The sequence below is a fragment of the Neopsephotus bourkii genome, unplaced genomic scaffold, assembly GCF_033783945.1.
Source record: "Neopsephotus bourkii isolate Nb327-2 ecotype Australia unplaced genomic scaffold, CSIRO-AGI_Nbou_v1 NB_795, whole genome shotgun sequence".
NCBI lineage: Eukaryota > Metazoa > Chordata > Aves > Psittaciformes > Psittacidae > Neopsephotus > Neopsephotus bourkii.
The window spans coordinates 200268-220974 of record NW_026901291.1 but is presented as its reverse complement, the minus strand read 5'-3'; the positions used below and the strand labels follow the sequence as shown (position 1 = coordinate 220974).

The window sequence follows — 20707 nt, the reverse complement described above, 5'->3', positions numbered from 1 at the left end:
GTATGAAATGTACCTATTAACAACCGCTTTGCAATGTGAAGGTTAATCACGATTAAACATTTCCTTTGGTTTTCTTCTATCCTTCCACCCGGATCCAAACCCCAGAGGTCCAAATGCACGTCAGGGACACTGGAGGCTGCAACCAGCATAGAAGGCAAAGGTGCCCAACCTCAGCCCACCAGAAGGACTGGGTGGCCGTCAGTGTGCACACGCAAGTCTGTGTGTTCAGAGAGCACAAACATGTGCTCTGTGCACTTTTGGGGGCCATGTGCACCCGCTGCACACAGCTACAGACTGTGCACACACATCCCCCCCTCTCCCCCCCCGTGAGCACATGCTCTGTGCACACAGGCACAACACACACACCGTGCACACACCATCACCATGAGTGCACAGATAGCGGCTGCGCGCATGCACACATCAGTGATGCACACACACCATGAATACAAACCGTGCATAACACCCGGGCCATGCGCATTGATACAGATGCCATGCATGCACACACCACCTGCACACACATAACACACATGTAAATTGCATGCATGAGCCAGGCACATGCTGACCGTGCACGCGGACACAGCTCGTGCCCAGACCGCCCAGAGCTGTAGGCCATGCACACACACACATTGCACTCACAGTGTGCACACGCGCACACACACGCACACGCGCGCTTTCTCCCCCCTCCTCCACCCCAACTCCGGGGCCGCGCGCGCGCCCTCATCCGGGTGCGCGCGCTCCGCGGCAGCCGCCTCGACGGCGCGTCCCGCGCGTGCCCCGCGGCGGGGCGGGGCGGGGCGGGCGCGCGCGGCGGGGATCGGCGTCTCGCGGGTGGATTGGTCTGGCCTGGCGGCGGGCGGGCGCGGCGCGGGGTGGGCGGTGCTGGGCGCGGAGCAGTCGCGCCGCGGAGCTCTCGAGGAGCGGCACCGCCGCGGCGGAGCGGAGCGGGCGTTCCTCGTCCATGTGTGGGAATAATGGTTACCGAGGCGTGAGCCGCAGCGAGAGTGAGACACCCGCCGCTGGGGGAAGCCCCTGCATGGGGCCGGGCTGGGGCTGCCTGCGGGGCTGAGCTTTCCCCCTCTCCCTCGTCGGATGCCGGCCGGAGCAGCCGGGGTCGCTTCTTTTGCTGGTTTCTTTTTTTTTTTTTTTTTTTATTCTTCCCCCCCCACCTCCTTTTTCTTTTTTTTTCCTTTTTTTGGTGTGTCCGTGGGCTTTTCGCCCTCCCCGCTTGTTTTCGGCCCCGCCGCGGCCCCGAGGGTGATGGACCCGTAGCGCCGTCTGCGCGGCTCCTCCGGGGCTGACCGGGCGGCTTGGACGCGGCCCGCTGGGCGCGAACTTCTAGCCCTGGGTTTGGCCGGCCGGGGGGAAGAAAAGAACACGGGGGAAGAAAAGAAGGGGATAAAGAAAGGTGAAGAGACGTGCTGCCTGCACGCCACGGAGGAGCGAAGGAGCAGCTGCGAGCGGCAGAGGACTGCGGCGGGGGCCGGCGGGACCCCCGGGGCACCTCTGGGCCGTGCTCCGCGTTGTGCCGCTGCGGGGGGGCCCCGAGCGGCTCCGCTCCTCACCGCGTCCGCGGGGGCCGCCCGGTCTCACCCCGTGGATCGTCCCGCGGGGGCCCGGCTCACCGGCGGGGCTCGCCATGGTCTGCGCGCCGCGGGGTAAGTACCGGCGCGGCGGGTAGGATCCCCGCGCTGTTTCCTCCATACCCGGAGCCCCGTTGCGCTGAGGGGCAGCGCTTTTCTGCCGGGCTGTGGGAGCCGGGGAGCTGGGCGGGTTCTCGGGCAGACGGGAGAAGGAAATCGCCGCGCTTTCCGCCGTTGCGATCGCTGGGTGCGTGCGGGGCTTTTTGTCTGTTTCTTTTTCTTGTGCCTTTTTCGGTGCAGCCGACGAGGTGGTTTGGTTTTTCCGGCCGCGCCGTTTGCTCGGTACCCCCCTTCCCCTGCCCAGCCCCGGCTGCTTTCGAGGCCGTTTCACGTCCCTTTCTGCGGGGGGGTGGGATTTTGGGGTGCGGCGGGGCGAAGCGCGGAGAGGCAGAAACCGGCCTTTACCCGTTGCCGGAGGCGAACCGGGGAGTTCTGCGTACGGAATTATGGAGAAGGATTGTTCTGGGGGGAGACTGTGTGTGTGTGAATTAAATAACATAATAAAACAGAGCCGCAGCAGCGGGGAGCTGCTGGGATGCGCTGCGCTCCTAAGCTGGTTTTTTTTTCACCCCGTTTCGCACATTCCTCTAGTGCGACCGCATCCCACTTCCAGGAGGGGATACACACACAAAACTAATAGCGATTGAACCGCTGTCTTCGTCAGGGTACCGAGAGCGGGGCAGGGTGAGACACCCCCCCCTCTCCGATACCCAGGTGCTCCCGAGCCGTGCGGACCCGGTTTTCCCCCCTCGGTGACCGCTGCCCGTTAGTGCTCCTCTTCGGCAGAACGCGGCGGTTTTGCTCCTTGGGGTGCTCTCTGGGCAGGTGGAGCTGTACCGGGGGGGCCGGGCGAGGACAGCGTAAGGTCCGGCATTGCTGGCGATCAAAACCGGTGACAAACTCCCAGATCTGTAGCCGGCGATTTAACCCCTTCGGAGCCGGCCCGAGCCCCGTCTGCGCACAAAGAAACGACAACTCTTAACATGGTTTTCGTGCGTTATTTTCTCCGTGTGTCTTTTGGCCTCAGAGCTGCCCCGTCCTCCTCCCAGCTTGGCAGACGGTGCTGGAGGCGCTGCTGCTGTGCCCCACTTCCCAGCTCCAGAGAAAAATTAATCCAATTAAGAAACTAAACCTTGTGTGTTTAAAGTGGCAAATTTGAAAGGGGAAAGGGAGGGTGAAGGCAGATTTCCAGATCACTGGTTAGCTAAAGATGGTTTGGAAGAAGAGCTCAGGAATAAGGCGAAGGCAGAGGGAAGGCAAGAGGGGACCTTTTTAAATGGCAAAGGCTTGTATGTCTCTCTGGAATTTAAACCGGTTTTTAGGCTTGTAAAATCTTCTTGAAGTTGCGCATTTATCTCGGGAGGCTGCTCCCGAGCTAATCTTCTCAAGGCATGTCCTGATTTTTTTGAAACGTTACAGTATCTGAGGTCCTTTTAACCTAATTCTGTAACAAAGATAATTTCTTGTTATGTAAGTTACTGTTCTGAATGATTGCTTTGGGTCTTGGAGATCGTCCTTAACCGCTCTCCCCTGCGCCGCCAAAACTGGAATTATTTACTTCGTTATCGATTCTTGACAGAAAGCCTCGCTCAGCTGGGAAAGGCTGCTGAGGTATTACAGGAAAACAGTCTCCCCATTCTTCTTTCTAGAGAGTTAAATCTCTGGTCATCCCTGATCAGAGGTTTATGTTTATGTATAAATCCGATTTTCCCCACATACAGGCTTACAAGGGCGAGCTGCTTGATTTATACACACAGCATTAACTTCCTACAAGTGGCAGACTTACAAAGCTCTTCAAGAATTTTCTTCTTTGCTGAACACGGTTCCCTCAAAATGCCCTGTGCTAAAGCCAAAAGGCACTAGCTCGGGCTGCCGGATCCTCTTTTCCAGAGGAGATTAATGGTGTAAAACAAACAGGCACGTTTTATGTAGCTGGATACTTAGTTTTTGCTGGTACAGAGTGATTTTTAAATTGGAAGGTGTGTTATTCTGAGTGAAACCTAAAGCCTTGTTTATCGGAGAGTGGCACTCTGTTCTCATAAATAAATGTAGGAGCAAAATACAACCTAGTATTACTCTGGCAGGACACGCAGTCATGTTGGACCTTGTGGCCTGGGCTGGCTGAATCGAATAGTGGTGTCACAAGTAGCTCTTGCCTTTTTAAGTTAAAGAAGGGATTGGAGTGTGCTTCAAATTCCAGTGATAAACTACAGATATTTAGCAGTAGTTGGTATTTTATTTTGCAAGAATGATGCAATTTAAAGTGTTAACTTTTGGTAAGGGGTACAGATACCAGTGTTTGCTGTTGTTGCTTTTTAAACCAAGAGCTGTTAAGATGTTTAGTGGTGAGATGTTGACAAAAGTGGCAATGAAGAGGGCTGCGTTCTTCAGTGAGCCCCTGTGCTGCACTGCTTTGGGGAAGCACAGATGTGTGTATGTCATTTTCTGCCTTAAATCTTTTATTTCTTCTTTTTTCCTTGGCTCCCATCATCCTTGTGTCAAGTGACCCATAATAGCTAGGGGTTGTGCTGTCTGGATACATTTGAATATGAAGCAGTCTTTTGAAGGCTATTATGGAAGATATAGGCAAGTCAAAATATTTGTATCATTGGAATAGGAAATGTAACCTTAATTTTAATGACTTTATGAATTCACAAGATCTGAAGTCAGACAGGTATAAGAACATGTTGCTCCTCACCTAATAGCATGTTTGAGCAAAGATTGGCTTTCTGCATCAGAAATGGAAATTTTAGGGTTTCTTGCAGCCTTTTATTCTTCTGAATAAGACGGAAATTCTGCACTAGGTAAAGAAACATATGGTTTTACCAGAAATTATTTCCTACACTGATCAATTACCAGGAGATGTAATGAGAAATATATTCCTTAGGGAGGGGAAGGAGGGATTGCCATTACATAATATCCCCTGGGATAATTTCTGTATCGCGTAATGAGGTTGGTGATGGAGCATTTGGGGAAAATACCTATGGATAGGAATTTCTTCTTCAGATTTCCATAAGGAAAACGTATTATTGAAAAATAGGCTTGTTAAAAGTAGTACTGATACGTTAGTAGGTGCGTGCTTTGCCTTTACACACATTTCTTTTGTTCTCATAACTACTATGTAAGAGATTAGGTAACCATAAGATTAAAACGTCTGCAAAACGAGAGATGCTCTTGAATAATTCCCTTACTTATTTAACACCAAGGGTAAACCATTAAGGGCTTATGTTCTGTTCTAGGCTGCATTAAATTATTTCTGTTTCTGTATTGAAAATAGGTCCTAAGGACAAGAAAATCTCTAGTCTTAATGGTGTAAACACAAATGACCTTATCATCATGCTGGTGCGAATAAGATACGTAGAAATGCATATATGTGATGCTGTGGATTCAATAGAACTTGGTAGCTGGATACGTGTTTTCAGAGTCCTTGTAATATCCGAAGGATTGCCTAGGAGCTGACTGAAGAAAGGAGAAGAAAACACTTTAAAGTGACTTAAATACAGCCTTAACTTCTTTAGTAGCAGTTGCTTTAAACAGGAACATAATTCATCCCCACACACCTGCCCTTCGCCGCGTTTCACACTCGGAGCCCAGTGGTGAGCACGGAGCTGCTCAGGCACAGAGGTGTTAAAACCAACAGAGGAAAAGGTGAACAGCCTTAACACCTCTGTCACTGCTGGGGAATTTGCCTAATTGGAGCTGCTAGGTTAAAACCCGAGTGCTGGTGACTCGGGTAATTCTTGTCCAGCTTTTGTCCCCTGAGTTAGGGATGCGCGAGTTTCCCTGAACATGGCCCTGGGGCCGGTTCCAGCAGCCGAGGTGGTGCAGGGACCCCAGAAGGAGGCTCTGGAGGGGGAGGCAGGTCTGCACTGCTGTCTCTTCATGAGGAAGTTGGAGGTGCAGTGGCTGTTCTCAAGTCCTGGCCTTGATTTCAGTGTTTCATTGATATTTCATAATATTCCGTGTGCCACCTCGTGGCTGCGGGCGCACATTGCAGCCCGGAGGGGTGCCTGGGACCCGTTTTGGGGTGGTCTTGGTGGTTTTGCTTTGTGTCAGTTATCTGTTCTGGTTCACCTAACAGTGAGTCGGGTGGAAATGCAAACCAGAGTGGTGGCCACTCGCTGCTGACTACTGTGTGGCTTTCAAAGTTTGTGGTAGGGCTTGGCTTTCCCAAAAGGTGAAGAACAGTGCTAGATTTAAGTACTGAGGGCGGAATCGGTGATGTTTCTGTGCCCTGTAGAAATGGTTGCCATCAAGGGAACTGAAAACTGTGACTGATACTGGTGGAAGGGCTTCACTGTAAACGGTGACACCAGGGTGGTCATCTTCCCTGCTGCCCCAGCCCCTTACCCTGCCAGAGCTTTACAAACAGTGATCCCTGCATTAACCACCTCACAGGCGGGATTTAGCATGAGAGCGTCTCTCAAGGTAGCTAATGCCATTTCAAACTGTAAGAATGGAGACCTGTGATTGCTGGTTCTTCTAAACTTAAACTAGGATGGTGCTGTTGACATGGATATAGAAAAATAGGCTCTCCAGAACATCCATCTGTACCTTATATGGCTGCATTGAAGGGGTAAATGATTAAAAAAAGTGTATTCTTTAATACTATAAAAATAAGCCTTGCTTTCTGGTGGGTGGTAGGAGAAGTGTTAGAGTTTACATGAGGGCAGCTTTTCAAGGTGGCTGTTTGTGCTGTTACCAAAGATATTTCTAGCTTGCTTAAAAAATGAGATTTTTTAGAAATACTTTTAATTTTGAAAGCACTCAGCCTGGCTTCTTGTGGAAAGAATGTTGCCATGGAAGATAGCTACAGGCTTTTTAATACTGAGTCAAAGCAAGCTGGGTGCGTTGTTTGCAATAATGTTGTTAGGGGTAAAAAACATCTGTACGTGGATGCTGGCTCTGGAGTAACTGCTGTACCAAAGAGGAATCATGGACATAACGGGTATAAATTTGAGGGATTTTTTTCCCATGGATTAATCAACAATAGAAAGCCTTTTGGCCATTAAGAGACCTGCAGGGAGCTCCTTCCTCCAGAACTGTAGGTTATAAACTTATAGTCTGCCTTCAAAATGGTTGGAAATCTGTCATAAATATCTCCTTACTATGTACCTCCTATCTCCCTGGATGATTGGCTCTCCAGCAAAGCCTTCCGTAGAGGGTGTACTGTAATCCTTTTACGTTACTACTTCAGTGCAGATTACACAGCAAGAAATAATTAGGAGATTAATTTTCACCTGTCACTGCCAATAATAGATAACCTTGATACAGTGACAGGGCAAGGAATTTGGGGAGCGGAGAAGCTGTTAACCCTGTAGTGATTGCTGCAGGGACCAGCCAGAAAATGGTTGCCAGAACATGACCTCCCTGCTTGCTGTCAGCGAGGGGAGCGATGTGTTCATCCTCCTCCTTCCCCACGGATGCGGTGCCTCTCCCACAGCCTGCGCTGTGGAATCCTCTCTGTGCCACCCTGGTGCCATATGCGCATCTTGCTAATCAGCCCGGAGCAGGCGTCAGAGACCTTTGTAGCTTTGTCTTTTAATTCCAATGCAGTTCTGTTGCTTTTCATGCTTTCCATTCCCAACCTGACTGGTATTCCTAGTCTGCAAGGGAAGGGAGCAAACTAATGAAGATGGCTTCATTAGGCAGTGCGGTTTAGCCCTTGCTTCTCTCCAGCAAATGCAGCTGAAAAAACATCCCACAAGTAGCTGTGCTTTTGGTCTTCAGAGAGGGCAAAGCTGAGGTGCTTCTGCTCCCTTTCAAAACTAATTGCTAGCTTGCATCAGGTGAACCTAAAACCATAGCTTGTGCCCTAAGACAGGAAAGAAAGCCCCCACCCTTCCCCCTCCTCTTGTAGTCCTTGCTTTCGTGCCTAAGTTGAAATCTACAATCTGTTGAAAACGTTAATAGGAAACCAGCCTACAGAAAATGCCATTATTCATATCATCGTGAGCTCATTTATTTTATCTGCAATAGTAATGATAAGACAGACTGCTTGGCAATGCAGATAAGGTGAGAAATATCTTAGAGCTATTTGTAAAAGTTAAAGCAGATCTTGGTACTGAGAGATAGGGAAACTGATGAGCCTTTGGGCTATCTGCAGAGCTGAAAGCTAATAAAGATTTTAATAGGAAGGCCTCATTAGGATTAGGGAGAAGATCTATTATCTGGGATTTACACAACACAAACACTGGGGCAACTTTAATTTTTGCTGCTTTGTTCGCTAAATAGTATTGCTGAATGTGAAGCCTTTTAACTCTGATCTGGATCTCTTCGTCATTTCAAGGAGCCATCACCGCTGTTGGTTGAGGAAAGATGGAAGGGCAGTTCGTGTGGGAATGCATTTGCCACACATGAGAAGTGCCAGACCCCATCATGTTCAGGGGCCAGTCGCTTTCTGGAGGTGCAGAAATACAACTGTTTGCAGGTGCCTGGGCAGGAGGATTCCCAGTAGCATCATTTTTCCTGTTGTGAATGGCATTTCTAATCTTTTGGCCCTGAAGAGCATCTTCAGAAAGAAATTAACATAGTGCTGTTGTGCTGGTTCTCTTGATGGTGAGACTAAAATACTATTCCTGGACAGCTTGTCCGCCCATTCAGCCTCATGGGGTACTGCTAACTCAGAGTTCCACAGCTGTGGCTTTTTTTGTTAGCTGTGATACCCACACAGGTAAGACTGTTTTGGCAGAGGAGCTGCCTGCAGTGCCACTGGAGCTGGTATGGTAGGAGTATGTGCCATGGGTGAGCTCACCAAATGGCTTGGTAGTTAAACAACAGGACTGAGTTAGCACTGTGTGCTTTCTTGTGCCTGTGATGTACAGGACATTCACTTTTTGAGGACCCTCAGTGTGGGCCAACACCTGTCTCATGGGCTCAGTGGCTTTATTCCTCATGTTCAACAAAGCATGTAAGGTGCATGTAAGCTGCTGAAAAAGCATTAGCTTATCCAGGGCTTACAGATGTATTTAATATTTTTCGCAAGGACCATCCAGACTTTTTTTTTGTGGTTGAACTGAATTGGGAAGCAGGAGAAGCCCTGCTGGAACATTTTTTGGTTTGTGTTTGAGGACCAAGCATGTTGTAACCTGATTCTGCTAACCTGCAGTTTAAACCACTTTTACACACAGCCAATGAGATCTAGCTGAACGTTTAATGCAGATGAAGGGGTTTGGTAGGTGATATCCATACTGGCTGTGAAAACCACGTGTGTGACTACATGTGTGTTTGGGAGCTGTCTGGTTTCTTCCTTGTGTGAAGCACCAACGAGTACAGGAGTCTCAGCTTCTGCCTGTTCTCATGGCACAGACCAACTCCTTTCCTGCTGGGTCAAATAACCCTAGTTGTAACTACAGTAAGCATTGCTTCTGTAGAAGAGTAGTGCTTGGAAACCATATTCTTGTATTTTCAGTTACCTTTAATATGATGGAGAAGCCAAAAACCAAAAGGGAGCTCAGCACCATGAGCCACAGGGAAGTTTATTCCAGACAATAGTTTGGGTTCTGCTGGTTTAAACTGTTGGTTGCCTAGAGTAGACAGGGTAATAACTAATTTAACTCCAAGTATTTCATCTTCTATGTGCTTAAGGTACTTGCTTTGTGGAGAAAGATGGGCAGGCTGGCTGCACCCACTGCCCCGAACATAAAACACATTCCTTCAAGCAGGCTGGTGTCAGTTCATTGCAGCTTGTTGGTAAGAACTCTCAGTTTATGTCAGCAAACCAGCGTGGCCTCCTAAAGAGCTAGCACTGTTTGCACGTAACATGTTGCTCCAGCAAGGCTGCCGTTTGAGAAGTTTCTAATACTTACGTTTGATATGAATGAAACTTTTTGTTTTGTCTGTAGACCGCAACGGAACTGGAGCTGACTCGTATCAGGAGTGCCTTGATAACAAGCAAGGTATGAGATCAAGTCTCTCCAACATGGGCACCTGGGACTGATTTAGCTTTATTTCTTACAGCTGAATTGGTTGCTGTCTCTGTGTCTCTCGCTTTGTCTCCCCTTTTTGCTTTCTTTTTTTTCCCCTCCGCTGTCTCCAAGCCAATTCACTGTTAACAGCTCCATGTCAGCTAACCTGTTAGCTCAGGGTCTCATTACACGTTTGTGATAAGGTTTCTCATTTTTAGCGCCCCAAACCCTCTGTTATTAAGCGAGGAAGTGGGAAGGTTGTAAAACAAAAGTAACACGTGCTCTTGCTTGCAGCTATCTTCTTTCTTGAGCTTTAGTTGCACAGCCAAGCAGAAAAACATATTAAAGTTGAGTTCAGGGAAGGCACGTGCTAGGCTGGGTTACCTTAATACCAGCCATGCTGTGAGGATTTGTGTGCTGTGCTGACATGCTGGCCCAGACTTGTCCAGTCTGCTGTCTTCTGTGGCAAAGTTGATAAGAGCTGGAAAAGTCCCTTGTGACTTACAAGGGAGTGATGATGGTGAAGGAGGGACCTGTTATCCTTTCACTGTAAACATGGAAAGAAGAAGAGTCAGTAGAAATGAAAATTGTAGAAGTATCTCTGAACCAGGACCCAAAGGCAAGGTTATTGATTTTGTACTTAGAGAAAGGGTTGGTGTATTATGTTCTCTTCAGATGTCCTCTCTCAGAACTGCAATCAGAAGTGTTACTCCATCGCTGTAGCTGTGAAGTGAGTGTTGAACCTTCTGGTAATCAGGGAGAACAAGCACCCTTCAGTTCAGAATTTCATTCACTATAAGCTACAGCAGAGAGAGAAGAGGAAATACTTATCCTGACCAGGTTATAGGCGTCAGTTATATGTCAGTTTTTACGCCGCTGTTGACCCAGATCTGTAACAGTAGCTAGAAGGATCATTTGCTGAAATTTTGACTCTTCTTGCACAATTTAGTGAAGTCGTACCAAGAAACACAAAAAAAAACCTGTCCCAATTTTGGTGCTTGGTTGGGTTTAATTTTCCACTGGTGTCTTTGCTTTCAGTATCCATCAATCAGTGTTGTATGTGCTTCAAGTCAAAGCTGCCGTGAAGTGCATCCCCCTGCTGTCATTGGGGTTTGGGGAGGGTTGCTTGGGAGGGGGGTGGTTGTTTCTTGTGTTTGGTTTTGTTTTCCTCCTCTCAAAAAACCCCAAAAGGTTCATTGTCTTTCTGGTGACCTTTCTGCTCATCTTTTTTTCACTATTTCCCTCTGCTGATTGTGGTAAATACCTAATCACTGCTAAGCTTTTATTTCAGAAGTTACAACTGGAAGACTAATGTGGAAGAACTGTAATCAATAATGGCTTTTGTTATTAGATTAAGTTTAAAAGTCTTCTAGACCAATGTAATTCAAGATGCTCCTTTGATAGATAGTTTGTTCTTGGGGAGAACGTTTTTTTCCAGTAAGGGTTTTCTGGTTGGGGAGGGGAGTTGCATTTGACATTTTGTAGAAAGCAACTGAGTTTCAGTTTTAAAAACATTGAGTATTCTCACTTTTTGAAACCAGTTGAGTCCCTTTGGTGCACCAGTTACACTGGTTTATCTGGCAGGTGGTATTAAAGGGCATTATATCCATCACTTTCATTTATCTGTCAGTACCCCAGATACATCCTGTAGTGTGTTTAGTTGATGGGTTTCTTCTACTTCATTGTTAACACGTGAACAAGCTGTATCACTGTAAGTGCTTTCAGTCCAGTCTGAATTGGATGTGGTTTGGGTAATTTACCATGTCCATGCTACGTGTTAAAGCAACAACCTTTAAGAGCACAGAGGTTTAAAGGTGAAAGTATACACAGTAACTTGTAGTCAGTCTCTTACTGTCCAGTCCACCTTACATTTTGTGAGTGTGCAGCAGAGCTGAATCCACCGTTTGCAGCAATTTACGGAATATAAAGTACACAGCTGCCAGTGGACCCATTTTTCTGGTTGCTTTCAGTTATGTTCAAAACAAAACACCACCAATGGCTGGAAGTAGCAGTGGCTCCTTAGAAGTGTTAAATCTTCAAGCTATGTGAAATGCAATTGCCATGGCTTCTTTTTATAACAGTATGCTTGTCTCCTAGAAATTATGCTATAATGAGGTATGGTTTATATATTTTACCCCTTTCCTCATTAAAGTGCTATCTCTCGGAAGAAGCGCTTTGTGTCTTGAAATACTGTGCGGTTAAAATGAAGGCAGGTTTATAAGGATTTAATGTACTTAGGAGCCAAGGTTTTGCAGCTTTATGGTAAAGATGTTTTAACAAAGAGCTTTATGGTAAGGGTGTGCTGTATTTTAGGCAGGCAGTTGCTTAAGGGAGGATTTTCAGTGTGAACACGTCACGGCAGCAAGAAATTCAGAGGGAAACGGGCCTCTGAGATCCAATCACCATCTTGGCTGATGTTAAGCCTTAATTCTTTGCAGTTTCAAGCCCTGAATATTTTTTTGCCTTTTGGCTCAAGGAAGACAAAGTCTTGTGCCGTGTCGTGCAACAACATGAGCAGGTCATGTAGGTTTCTCATTATGGTGCTCAAAGGCAGGGTACAGGAGAACGTGCCCAAGACAGATGGCATCTGAATCCTTGAAGATTCACATCTTCTCAGGCTAGAGCTTGATTTTTCAGCCTCCTATCTCCAATACTCATTATTAAATTCATACCTTAAAAGCAGACTTTCTGAGGGCTGGGATTTGAAAGTGAAGAAGGCAGCAGTTCTGAGCAGTTGGCCATCCACTGCAGCAGAAGACGTGTCCTGGATCTGCCTCTTTCTCTGGGATACAGTTAATACCCCATGGCTTCCTGAAAGCCAGGGGGTTCTGCCATGGAAAACAGGTATAAAATTACAACCAGACACAGTTGTTGCTGGAGCTTCTCAATAGGAACTCACTGTTAAAACAATTCTGATTTAAAGGTTAGGCAATGAAAAGCAGTCAGCTAGGGCTTTGGTGGCAGCCAGGAGACACAACCTCCCATCCTTGAAATAGTGTGTAGAGAGGTGGTCTTGGAGACCGATTCCAAGTGTTTCATGTTATCATTAGCAGCACCTTCTCTCATCCATAGAAAATTGTGGTTTACTTCAGTAGCATCCCCATACACGTAGTGGGTATTTTGCCCTACTGGCTGCTAGCTTTCCAAGCAGGTTCCTTCTGGAAGAACCTAACACCTTTCCCTTTTCCATCTTTCTCTTTTTTGCTGAATATCATGGTTCTGTGTTACTTTTCCACAGATGAATTAGTTTCTGTTTTCCCAGGAGGAACATGGTTTTGTCTTTCTGATGACACTATTGACTTTCTAGGACTCTATATTTCTTCCCTGGTGTTTTACACTACGTCCTAAATTCAGTACTGCTTATTGATTTTGTTAGCTCACCTCTAGAGGGAGGATAGATGTGATTTGGAGCAATGTTTGGGAGCAAGGACAGAGGGTAGTTAATCTTGACAGTGATCAAAATCTGGCTGCAGTCGAGATGATAGTGCCTCTGTCATGAGTTTATGGAGGACCCTGGGTTTGTTCTGAGTGGATCTTGGGCAGGTTGCTGAGTAATTGTTACACTCTGTAGGGCTTTATTTTGAAACAGTGGCCATAAACTGAAGATTCTTCATCCTGCTACCAGTCCCTTGGGCCATGCAGTCCCAGTGTGTGTCATCTCCTATTAGTCTTGATGCAACCAGTGACCTTGTTTGTGTGAGCACATTAAGCACAACATTAATACCTAATTTGACTACTTTGAATTCAGACAGGCTGTAATCAATCATCTGAACTCTCTTGACAGCGAATATGGCTGGGCAGGATAAGGAGAATAGATGAAATGCATGCTTGGGCCTAAACTGTAGGAAACTAGAAACCTGCTAGTGAGCCTGTGTAGTTGCTATAACTGTAGCGGTTGGTGGAAACGGGTTCTTCACTGTAAGGCAAAAGCAAGAAAATTGTGGTCTTTGTAGTGGTCGGTTCAGCCTTCTTCCTGCCTGTTAAATACCAGCATGGTAAATGAGACTGCCAGGATACAGAGGCACCTTTTAGAAGATGTTAATGGGAGAAGCTCTGACATATTCCAGTTTTTGGATCCCTTCTGAGCAGGGTTAGTTTCAGGATGGAAAAGATGAATTATGAGGCAGATAAATAAAAGCGGCAGAGTGGCATGACTGGATTGAAAAGTGCGGTCAAAACAGCTCTGTCACCGAGGACATTATTTCCATTAAATGTTTTGAGATTTATTATTGATTTCAGTGAAATTACCCTTGAAAACAGATTTCCTCCAAACCTTTACTTTTAGGTATTTGTTTTGGAACTCCTTTAGGAGGCAGAAAAAATGAAACTTCTGCTTCAAACAGTTTTTATGTTTTGAAATCGGCTTTTTTCACTGTATGAACAGTTTAAAAGATATTATTTATTATTTGTATTCCAGTCATGCCTATGCACTCTAGTTACGGCCTACACGTCATTCTGCTAACCACAATGCAGACAGGGGGAGGGGGATCAGTTTCTGCCTGAAAAAGCTTTGGGTTTGTATTTCTTACTGGGGCTGCATTGATTGAGGGTGCCTGTTTCCAAAAGAAAGAAAAACTAAAAAGCAGCAAAAAAACCCAAACCCCAGCCTTCTCATTTTACAATATGTTGGCTGCCTTTTTGTTTAAAGAATTATAAATACATCAGCAGATTTTCCACAAAAACACATATGCTTTCTTCCTGGTGAGTGTGATGACGCACTGCGAATCCTTGCGAGAGGCCTTGAATCTCCTTCGAGTAGAGGATAGTGCTGAGCTTGAAATTGGAATTTTAAAGAAGTGTCTTCGTTACAGAAGATGCTGGTGGGGCCTCATTAGCTTGAAGAATTGCCATTTTCTGACTAATTTTTTCTTTTGCCAGCCTGGGAACAAAGAAATAAAGGAGGAGGCAGAATAAAAGCCTGTGTGAGTGTATGTAGAGAGGCCGCAGCTCTTAACTGGTAATGGTATCTGGAAAGAGTCCAGGCTGTTGTAAATATGAACTTTTGTCAATATTCCCCAAGCTTCTTTGGACTCTAGGGTGGGCTTTATTAGCTGAAGGTCACACCATTGTGCTGTCTCCCTCTCCTGAGACCTCTGATACCTTCCTGAAAGGACAGCCCATTATCCCTGGGCTTAGAAGCCAGCTTTCTCTTCAGTGGCACTGAAGCTGATCAGCTTAAGAGGCATATTTCATCCCCCTGCTGCTGTTTTCAGGAGACAAACAGTGTTTATCGTCCCTGATTAATTCCAGTTGATCAAAAAAACAAAATAGGAGGTGTGTGTGTGTGCACACATGCGCACACACACAGACACACGGCGTTGACTCTTGGTTTTAAGCTGGTGGTCGTGCATAAGGTCCACTCATCACGCTGGCCATGGTGAGCAGCGCCTGGTGCTGCCTCTTTGTTCTTCCGAAGTGGTGTGTCTGAAGATTGATTTAGTAACATGAGAGGATCCTGGGCTGCGATCAGTGTAAAGAGAAAGGGGTAGAAAGCGGGACAGGGTATCTGCAGCCTGAGCATCGAGGTTGGAATTGATTTGTGGCAATTAAACATTGAGGTCTGTGAGAGCAGGACCACCCGCTGGGAGAGCGGCTTTCCATCACCTGCAGAAGATGAATAGCCCTAGGAGAGAGAAGGGCAGGGATTTCGTACTCAGCTACCTGAAAAGAATCATAAAAACACACTGTATCTCGCCTCTGTATCTTGCAGCCCTGTTCATCACAGCTAAATCCCTTTGCTGGGAATTGTATGCAAGAGACTTGGAATATATAAATGCTAATTGCTTCTACTGCTTTGGTTTCTCCATTTCACTCTTTGGATCTGGCTTGAAATTTGTCAGGAGGTGTCTTGCTGATTTTTTTGTTGCTACCATTTGAGTAGGAACGTGTTCCATGCATGGCTCCCAGTTTCATAGGGTTACTTTTTCCCTTGTGCTGAGATTCAGAGTACAGAATGAATAACAATGGATAACAAGTGCAGTGAATAGCATGTTGTCCCTCTCAGTGCTCCTCTGTCAAATGCCTAGGTAACATGCCCCAGTGGCTGGGGCATCCAGGGCTGAGACCTGTGCTGTGTGTTCCCTTAGGGCACACCGTGCTGTGCAGGACACCTCACCTACCTGTGCCTGAGGTTTTTTGGTGGAAAATTAGAAGACTGAGACTGTGCATGGTAGCGTTTGTTTAGATGACCATGTAGCTGCAGCCCAAGTAAGGCCTTTTACAAAGGACTCTGTATTTCCTTCAGTTTGTTGTGTGGTACTTGCCAAGGTTGAGGAGTGAAGGAAGAAGTTGCACGTGGTTGAAAGGAGCCTGTTGGTATTGGGACCAGAGGAGAGTTTTTACTTTGTAAAACTGAATTTTTCAGTCTTTTGCAAAAAAAAAAAAAAAAAAAGGCTACAAATATTATAGAGCTGAGGTTAGGGAACTGCTTTCTCTCGCTTTGCTTTTTGTTCATATCAAACAAATGGGCCCTGACAGTAGGTGAAGGGGCTTCACTGTTCTGCCCCCACTGTGGCAGAGCTGCTGCATGTGGGGCATGTTTAAAGCAGATTGTAGGTACTCTGCTTAAACAGAACTTCATTTCCTTTGCTAGAACAGACAGAGATGGAACAGTATTAGAAATAATTTTACTAAATTATGTTTACTTCTTACCACTGAAGACAATATTTAAAGATGGATTTTCTATTACAGCTCCAGTGCTAGTGTAAACAGGATCTGATGGGAAAGGCTGTAAAGTAATAGGGCTATTGGTCATCTTTGGGGAAAAAGGAATTTACATAATGCACTTCAAACTGAAATGGATCTGAAGCTTTGGCTGACCAAACACAACTAACATTTCTGCATTAAAATGTGTACAGTAGCATGAAATGGGAGTGGTGGGCCTCTAATCCTGTTTTTTCGAGGTAAACTGCACAAGCTTGTGTCTACTGAGGGCACTTAGATGCCTTTGTGGATTGGGTTAAATTTGTCATTCTTCACGTAAAATAGAATGCAGTTAAGTTTTAGATGAGAACCTCCTTAAATATACCACAGACTCCTTTTTCAGGGCAAAATAGATTTAAGGGTTCTGAATCATTTACGGCTCTTTCTCCAGATTGGTTAACACAGTGGAAGGATGCTCAGTAGTCCAGTGGTGCACCATAGACTACAGGAAGGTATGGACTTGCTTGGGCCCCAAGTTTGGTGATAAGTGACATGTTAATACGTGCTTGGCAGAGCAAGGTCTTCATTTCCCTTAAAATGGAGGAGGCAGGAACGATCTCATGGGACAAGATGTCTTTGGGCTACTGCCCACTGTTAGGTATGTCCTAGACAAGATTGATTTACTCGGTGTGGACAGATTATTTCCCTTTCTCTCCCCAAATCTGGTTTGCAGTAGCTGCTAGCAAGAGCTTTCCACCTTCTGTATCACATGAAGCATTTTAGCTCTTGTTGAAATATGAAGCTCCTTTCCTTTATTAAAATTAAGAAGCACTTTCTCACATGGCAAAGTGATAATAAAGGCTGAAATTGGATCTATAACTTCATGAAAAGAAAGAGAATTTTTTTTTTAAGGCAAATCATGCATGGTAATACCTCCATTGTTCTCTCACTGTGTTCTTTGTATTGCTTAACTCCCTGCGAACAAAGAACCCATAAGTGGAATTGTAAAAATAATCCAGGCATTTAAGTCAAAACTCAAAAGGCCCTTGGGAATCTCATGCAAAGGTGTGCCCTTGAAATGGTGGTTTATGAGTTGTCTGAACAGGTTTGAACATCCTGGCCCTGAGGAAATCTATGGGAATTTCGCTGCTGACTGCAGTGGGGTCAGGATTTCACACTTGGCGCTTTGTATGTACATTGAGCGGGGCCGGCTTTCAGGCTTTGAGAAAGTCTTGACTCCCTCCTTGGAAGCAGGCAGGAGGTTTTCTAGCTGGTTGCACTTGTGAATTCTAGTTAAGGGAATTGCTTTTGGTGCCCCCCATCTTTGTCACTTACTTAAACAAATAGGCAAAGTGGAAACGTGCACTTGCTCAAGTTTGAGCAGTAATGCTTCCTCAAGAGCTCTTGTTACTGATCTAGAACTGAAACTGGTTGGGAATGTGGTTTTAAGCTAAGGTTCAACCCTGCTTAAATGAAACCAATTCAGCAGAGAGATGGGAAATTTCATTCCTACTTGCAGATGGCTGAACCGAGCTCGTTAGAAGTGTGAAGGTTTGGTCTCTGAGCTTCAGCACAGATCAGTAGGGAAGCTGCATTATGAATTGAAGCTATGAGTACTTCTTCACCAGTTTATTGCAAGATAATGTGTTTTTAAAAGTACAGGTTTATCCAGGGTCAAAGTCACTGGAAAAGAAGGTACTTAAATGGTCAGTGAGGGAATTAGTCCAGAATTTGTGTGCAGATTCGGCTGAACATAGAAGTTCATAGAAGATCCCTGTCTGAGCAGGAGGTTGAGCCAGGCAATGTCTCGAAGTCCCTCCCACTCAAGTGACTCTGTGGTTCTCTGTTTGATGTCTCATGCCTTCCCAGGGTATTTGAGCAAACCACTCAATTGTCTGACTCCGGTCATTGTAAAGAAGGACATCGTATTCCTCTATCATGTCATGGGCCATGGAGAGGAGAGTCACGAGACTTGCAGTAAATTCCACTTTGTCCTCAAGTCTTCCATATTCATTGTGCACTGGCCAGTGACATCATCTGTTGTTTAAGAACTGCCGCTGTTGATGGAGTAAGCTCTGTATATAATGAAAAACAGGACTCAAAGAAACCATAATCCCCAAAACACATGATTCAGGGCTCCAGGAAAATGGAACACTTAAGTTACCTAATCATGGTTCTCCATCAAGAGAGAGTTTAGGAAAAATTACTAGGAAAACCTTTGAAGCTGTCAGCAATGATATCCCACAAGCTGTTGTCAGTCCAAAGTAGTTCCACAAAGCTCAACAAATTGATGTCTGTTGAACTTGTTTGCATCTCATTCTAGTAGAACTTGGATCAAGAACCTGGGCTGTGTGCCCCTCATGTTACTATCAGTAGTTGTAAGGGGGAGCGGGAAAGCTACATACATCTTGTGTACAACATGGAAGTTAATTTGGCCTCTTACACTGCTCAGGGGATCACAGGAATGTTGCAGTGGCTGAAAGCTTGGCAGTAACTTTTCCATGTTTAGCTGTAATGGAATGTGCAAAAGCATAACAATTCCTTGATGGAGCCTGGAGACACCCAGCCCTGGTGCGGGTAGCAGTACACACTGACCGCTGCTCAAGGGAGGGACGTTCCGCAGAGTAGTCTGCACAAAGTAACAATCACATCCCAGCAGGGACAATTAGAGAGTGTTAGAAGTAAATGGTTCATTTCCAACTTCTTCTGCCCAAACAGAGCCAACAGACACTTAGAAAAACCCTAAATGAAAAAAGCTGGGTTGTTCCTCACTGTAGCTGTTTCTTGAAGGCTTTCCCTAATGAGCTGTCTCCTTCTGTCCAGTATGGAAAGAAAAACAAAAGAGTTAGAGGCCTTCCTTTGTCTCCATGTGGTTTTAATGTGATCCATTCATTCCTAATCATCTTGAAGGATTATAAAAGCAAAACCTGTTAGTTCTTACTTCTTTTCTTCCTCCCCCCAACATCATCATTTGTTCCTTTATCATGTTGCATTTCTTTACCCGTGAATCAGCTGCCTTTTAATTTTTTTCTATATAACAGAAGTCTGGCAGGGAGGGAGGAGGGTGACGGGACTGCTGCTGTCTTTGATTCATTCGACACACAAGTGTTCCTTGGCCTTTCATACCGAGGAGTGGATGTGGCTCTTGAACAAATTGGACCTACTTGTTTGCTGGCCTAGGCCATCTTGTTATCCAGCCAGCTGTGTTTTGATCTTGGAGGGCCATTTGAAGATTAAATTGAGACATCTTTTGTTACTATTAAGTGCAGTAATTAAATCAGCTCAGTGTTATTTAAGTGTGGAAAATGTCGCTTCGCTGGCCCATGGGTGCCTGAAGTTGCCATTAGACAGCTGTGTTGCTTCCAGTGCTAATGATGAAGAGGTGGGAGAAAAGAGCCAAGTGCTCTCCAAATAATTTTCAGCTCTTTCTGGGTTATGCAGCATACCCTCCCCACCTTTTTGTGTGACGTTTCTCCTCCGTCTCTCCTCAGTTCATGAAGAACAAGGTTTTTGAGAAGGAACTCCAGTTTTTGTGGATAAAGAGCTGGAAGCTAGTGCCCTGTCCCATGTGGAGGGGTGGTGTACAATGGTGAGTTCCCTGGATCAGCAGCTGCTGCTCCATCCCTGAGTCTGCAGGCTGTTGGCTCTGTGAATGACAAAGGAGGCTGAGCTAGCAGGATGGATGTAGTAAATGAGCGAAGTTGTCTGCTCCCCCCCCTTCCTCTGTAGGGGGGAGTCTGCCAGTCAAGTCGATCATGGCAAGTACGTTTGTTCCCATGAGGGTCATTGTAATACAATTTGCTGGTGAAGACTGGCCTGACTGTGAAGTGGTGGCACCTGGGAGATGTGAACTCTGGCTTAGGCCAGGGCTGATATCATTCAGAGGTCACCTAAGGCTTAACAAGCTGAGAGTCAGTTGCCCTTACCCGGTCCCCTTTGCCTTTTACTTGCCAAGCAGATTGCTTTGAGAGCAGTGGCTGGACGTGATGATTGGCAGCAGGGAGCGGAGCAGAGAGATGCTGGAAGAGAAAGCGAGATCCTCAGTGGGAGGAACAGTTCTTCGGAGGTTGAGTATGTTTTAATGCCAGGTTAAGTTGCGCAGCAGTATTGGTTCATTGCTACTGGCAGCACTGATCACTTGAGCATTGCCTTACTCTTTCCCATCATGCCCTTTAGAAAACCCATCTTGCCTCCTGTCTGCAGCTGAACATACAACTTGCTGCTTCTCTGGTTTCCACAATGAAATTTGTCGCTCTCACTTCTTGATAGGGGAGCAGAGCAGCAGACAGAATCACCCTCAGCCTCTTCTGGCTACTGTGCTGCCTGTCGAGGTGAAGCAGTGTGCTCCTCCCCGAGCCCAGGCTCCAGCCTTGCTTCTGAGCCATCTTGTTATTCTGTCCTCCTGGATGCACCCGACTATCTGGCTTCCATCTCCAGTAATTGCCCAGCAACATCTATTTGCATTGCTTTGTACGCTTCTGTGTTTTATAGAAGGGGAAGTGTATTTGCACTTTGCGA

The 20707-nt window shown here is 46.1% G+C and overlaps 1 protein-coding gene across 27 annotated transcripts in view; it reads left to right on the top strand.

Annotated features, from left to right (window-relative positions):
• Window positions 1-20707, top strand: part of FBRSL1 (fibrosin like 1) — a 537101-nt gene that overhangs the window by 424206 nt on the left and 92188 nt on the right. For 20 of the 27 annotated variants that reach the window (XM_061355306.1, XM_061355294.1, XM_061355309.1 and 17 more), the window contains one exon: window positions 9485-9538. The exons of the other annotated variants lie outside the window; for them this stretch is intronic. In XM_061355306.1, the coding sequence (XP_061211290.1) occupies window positions 9485-9538 (54 nt within the window). The remainder of the gene's footprint in view (window positions 1-9484; window positions 9539-20707) is intronic. 27 annotated transcript variants of the gene reach the window in all.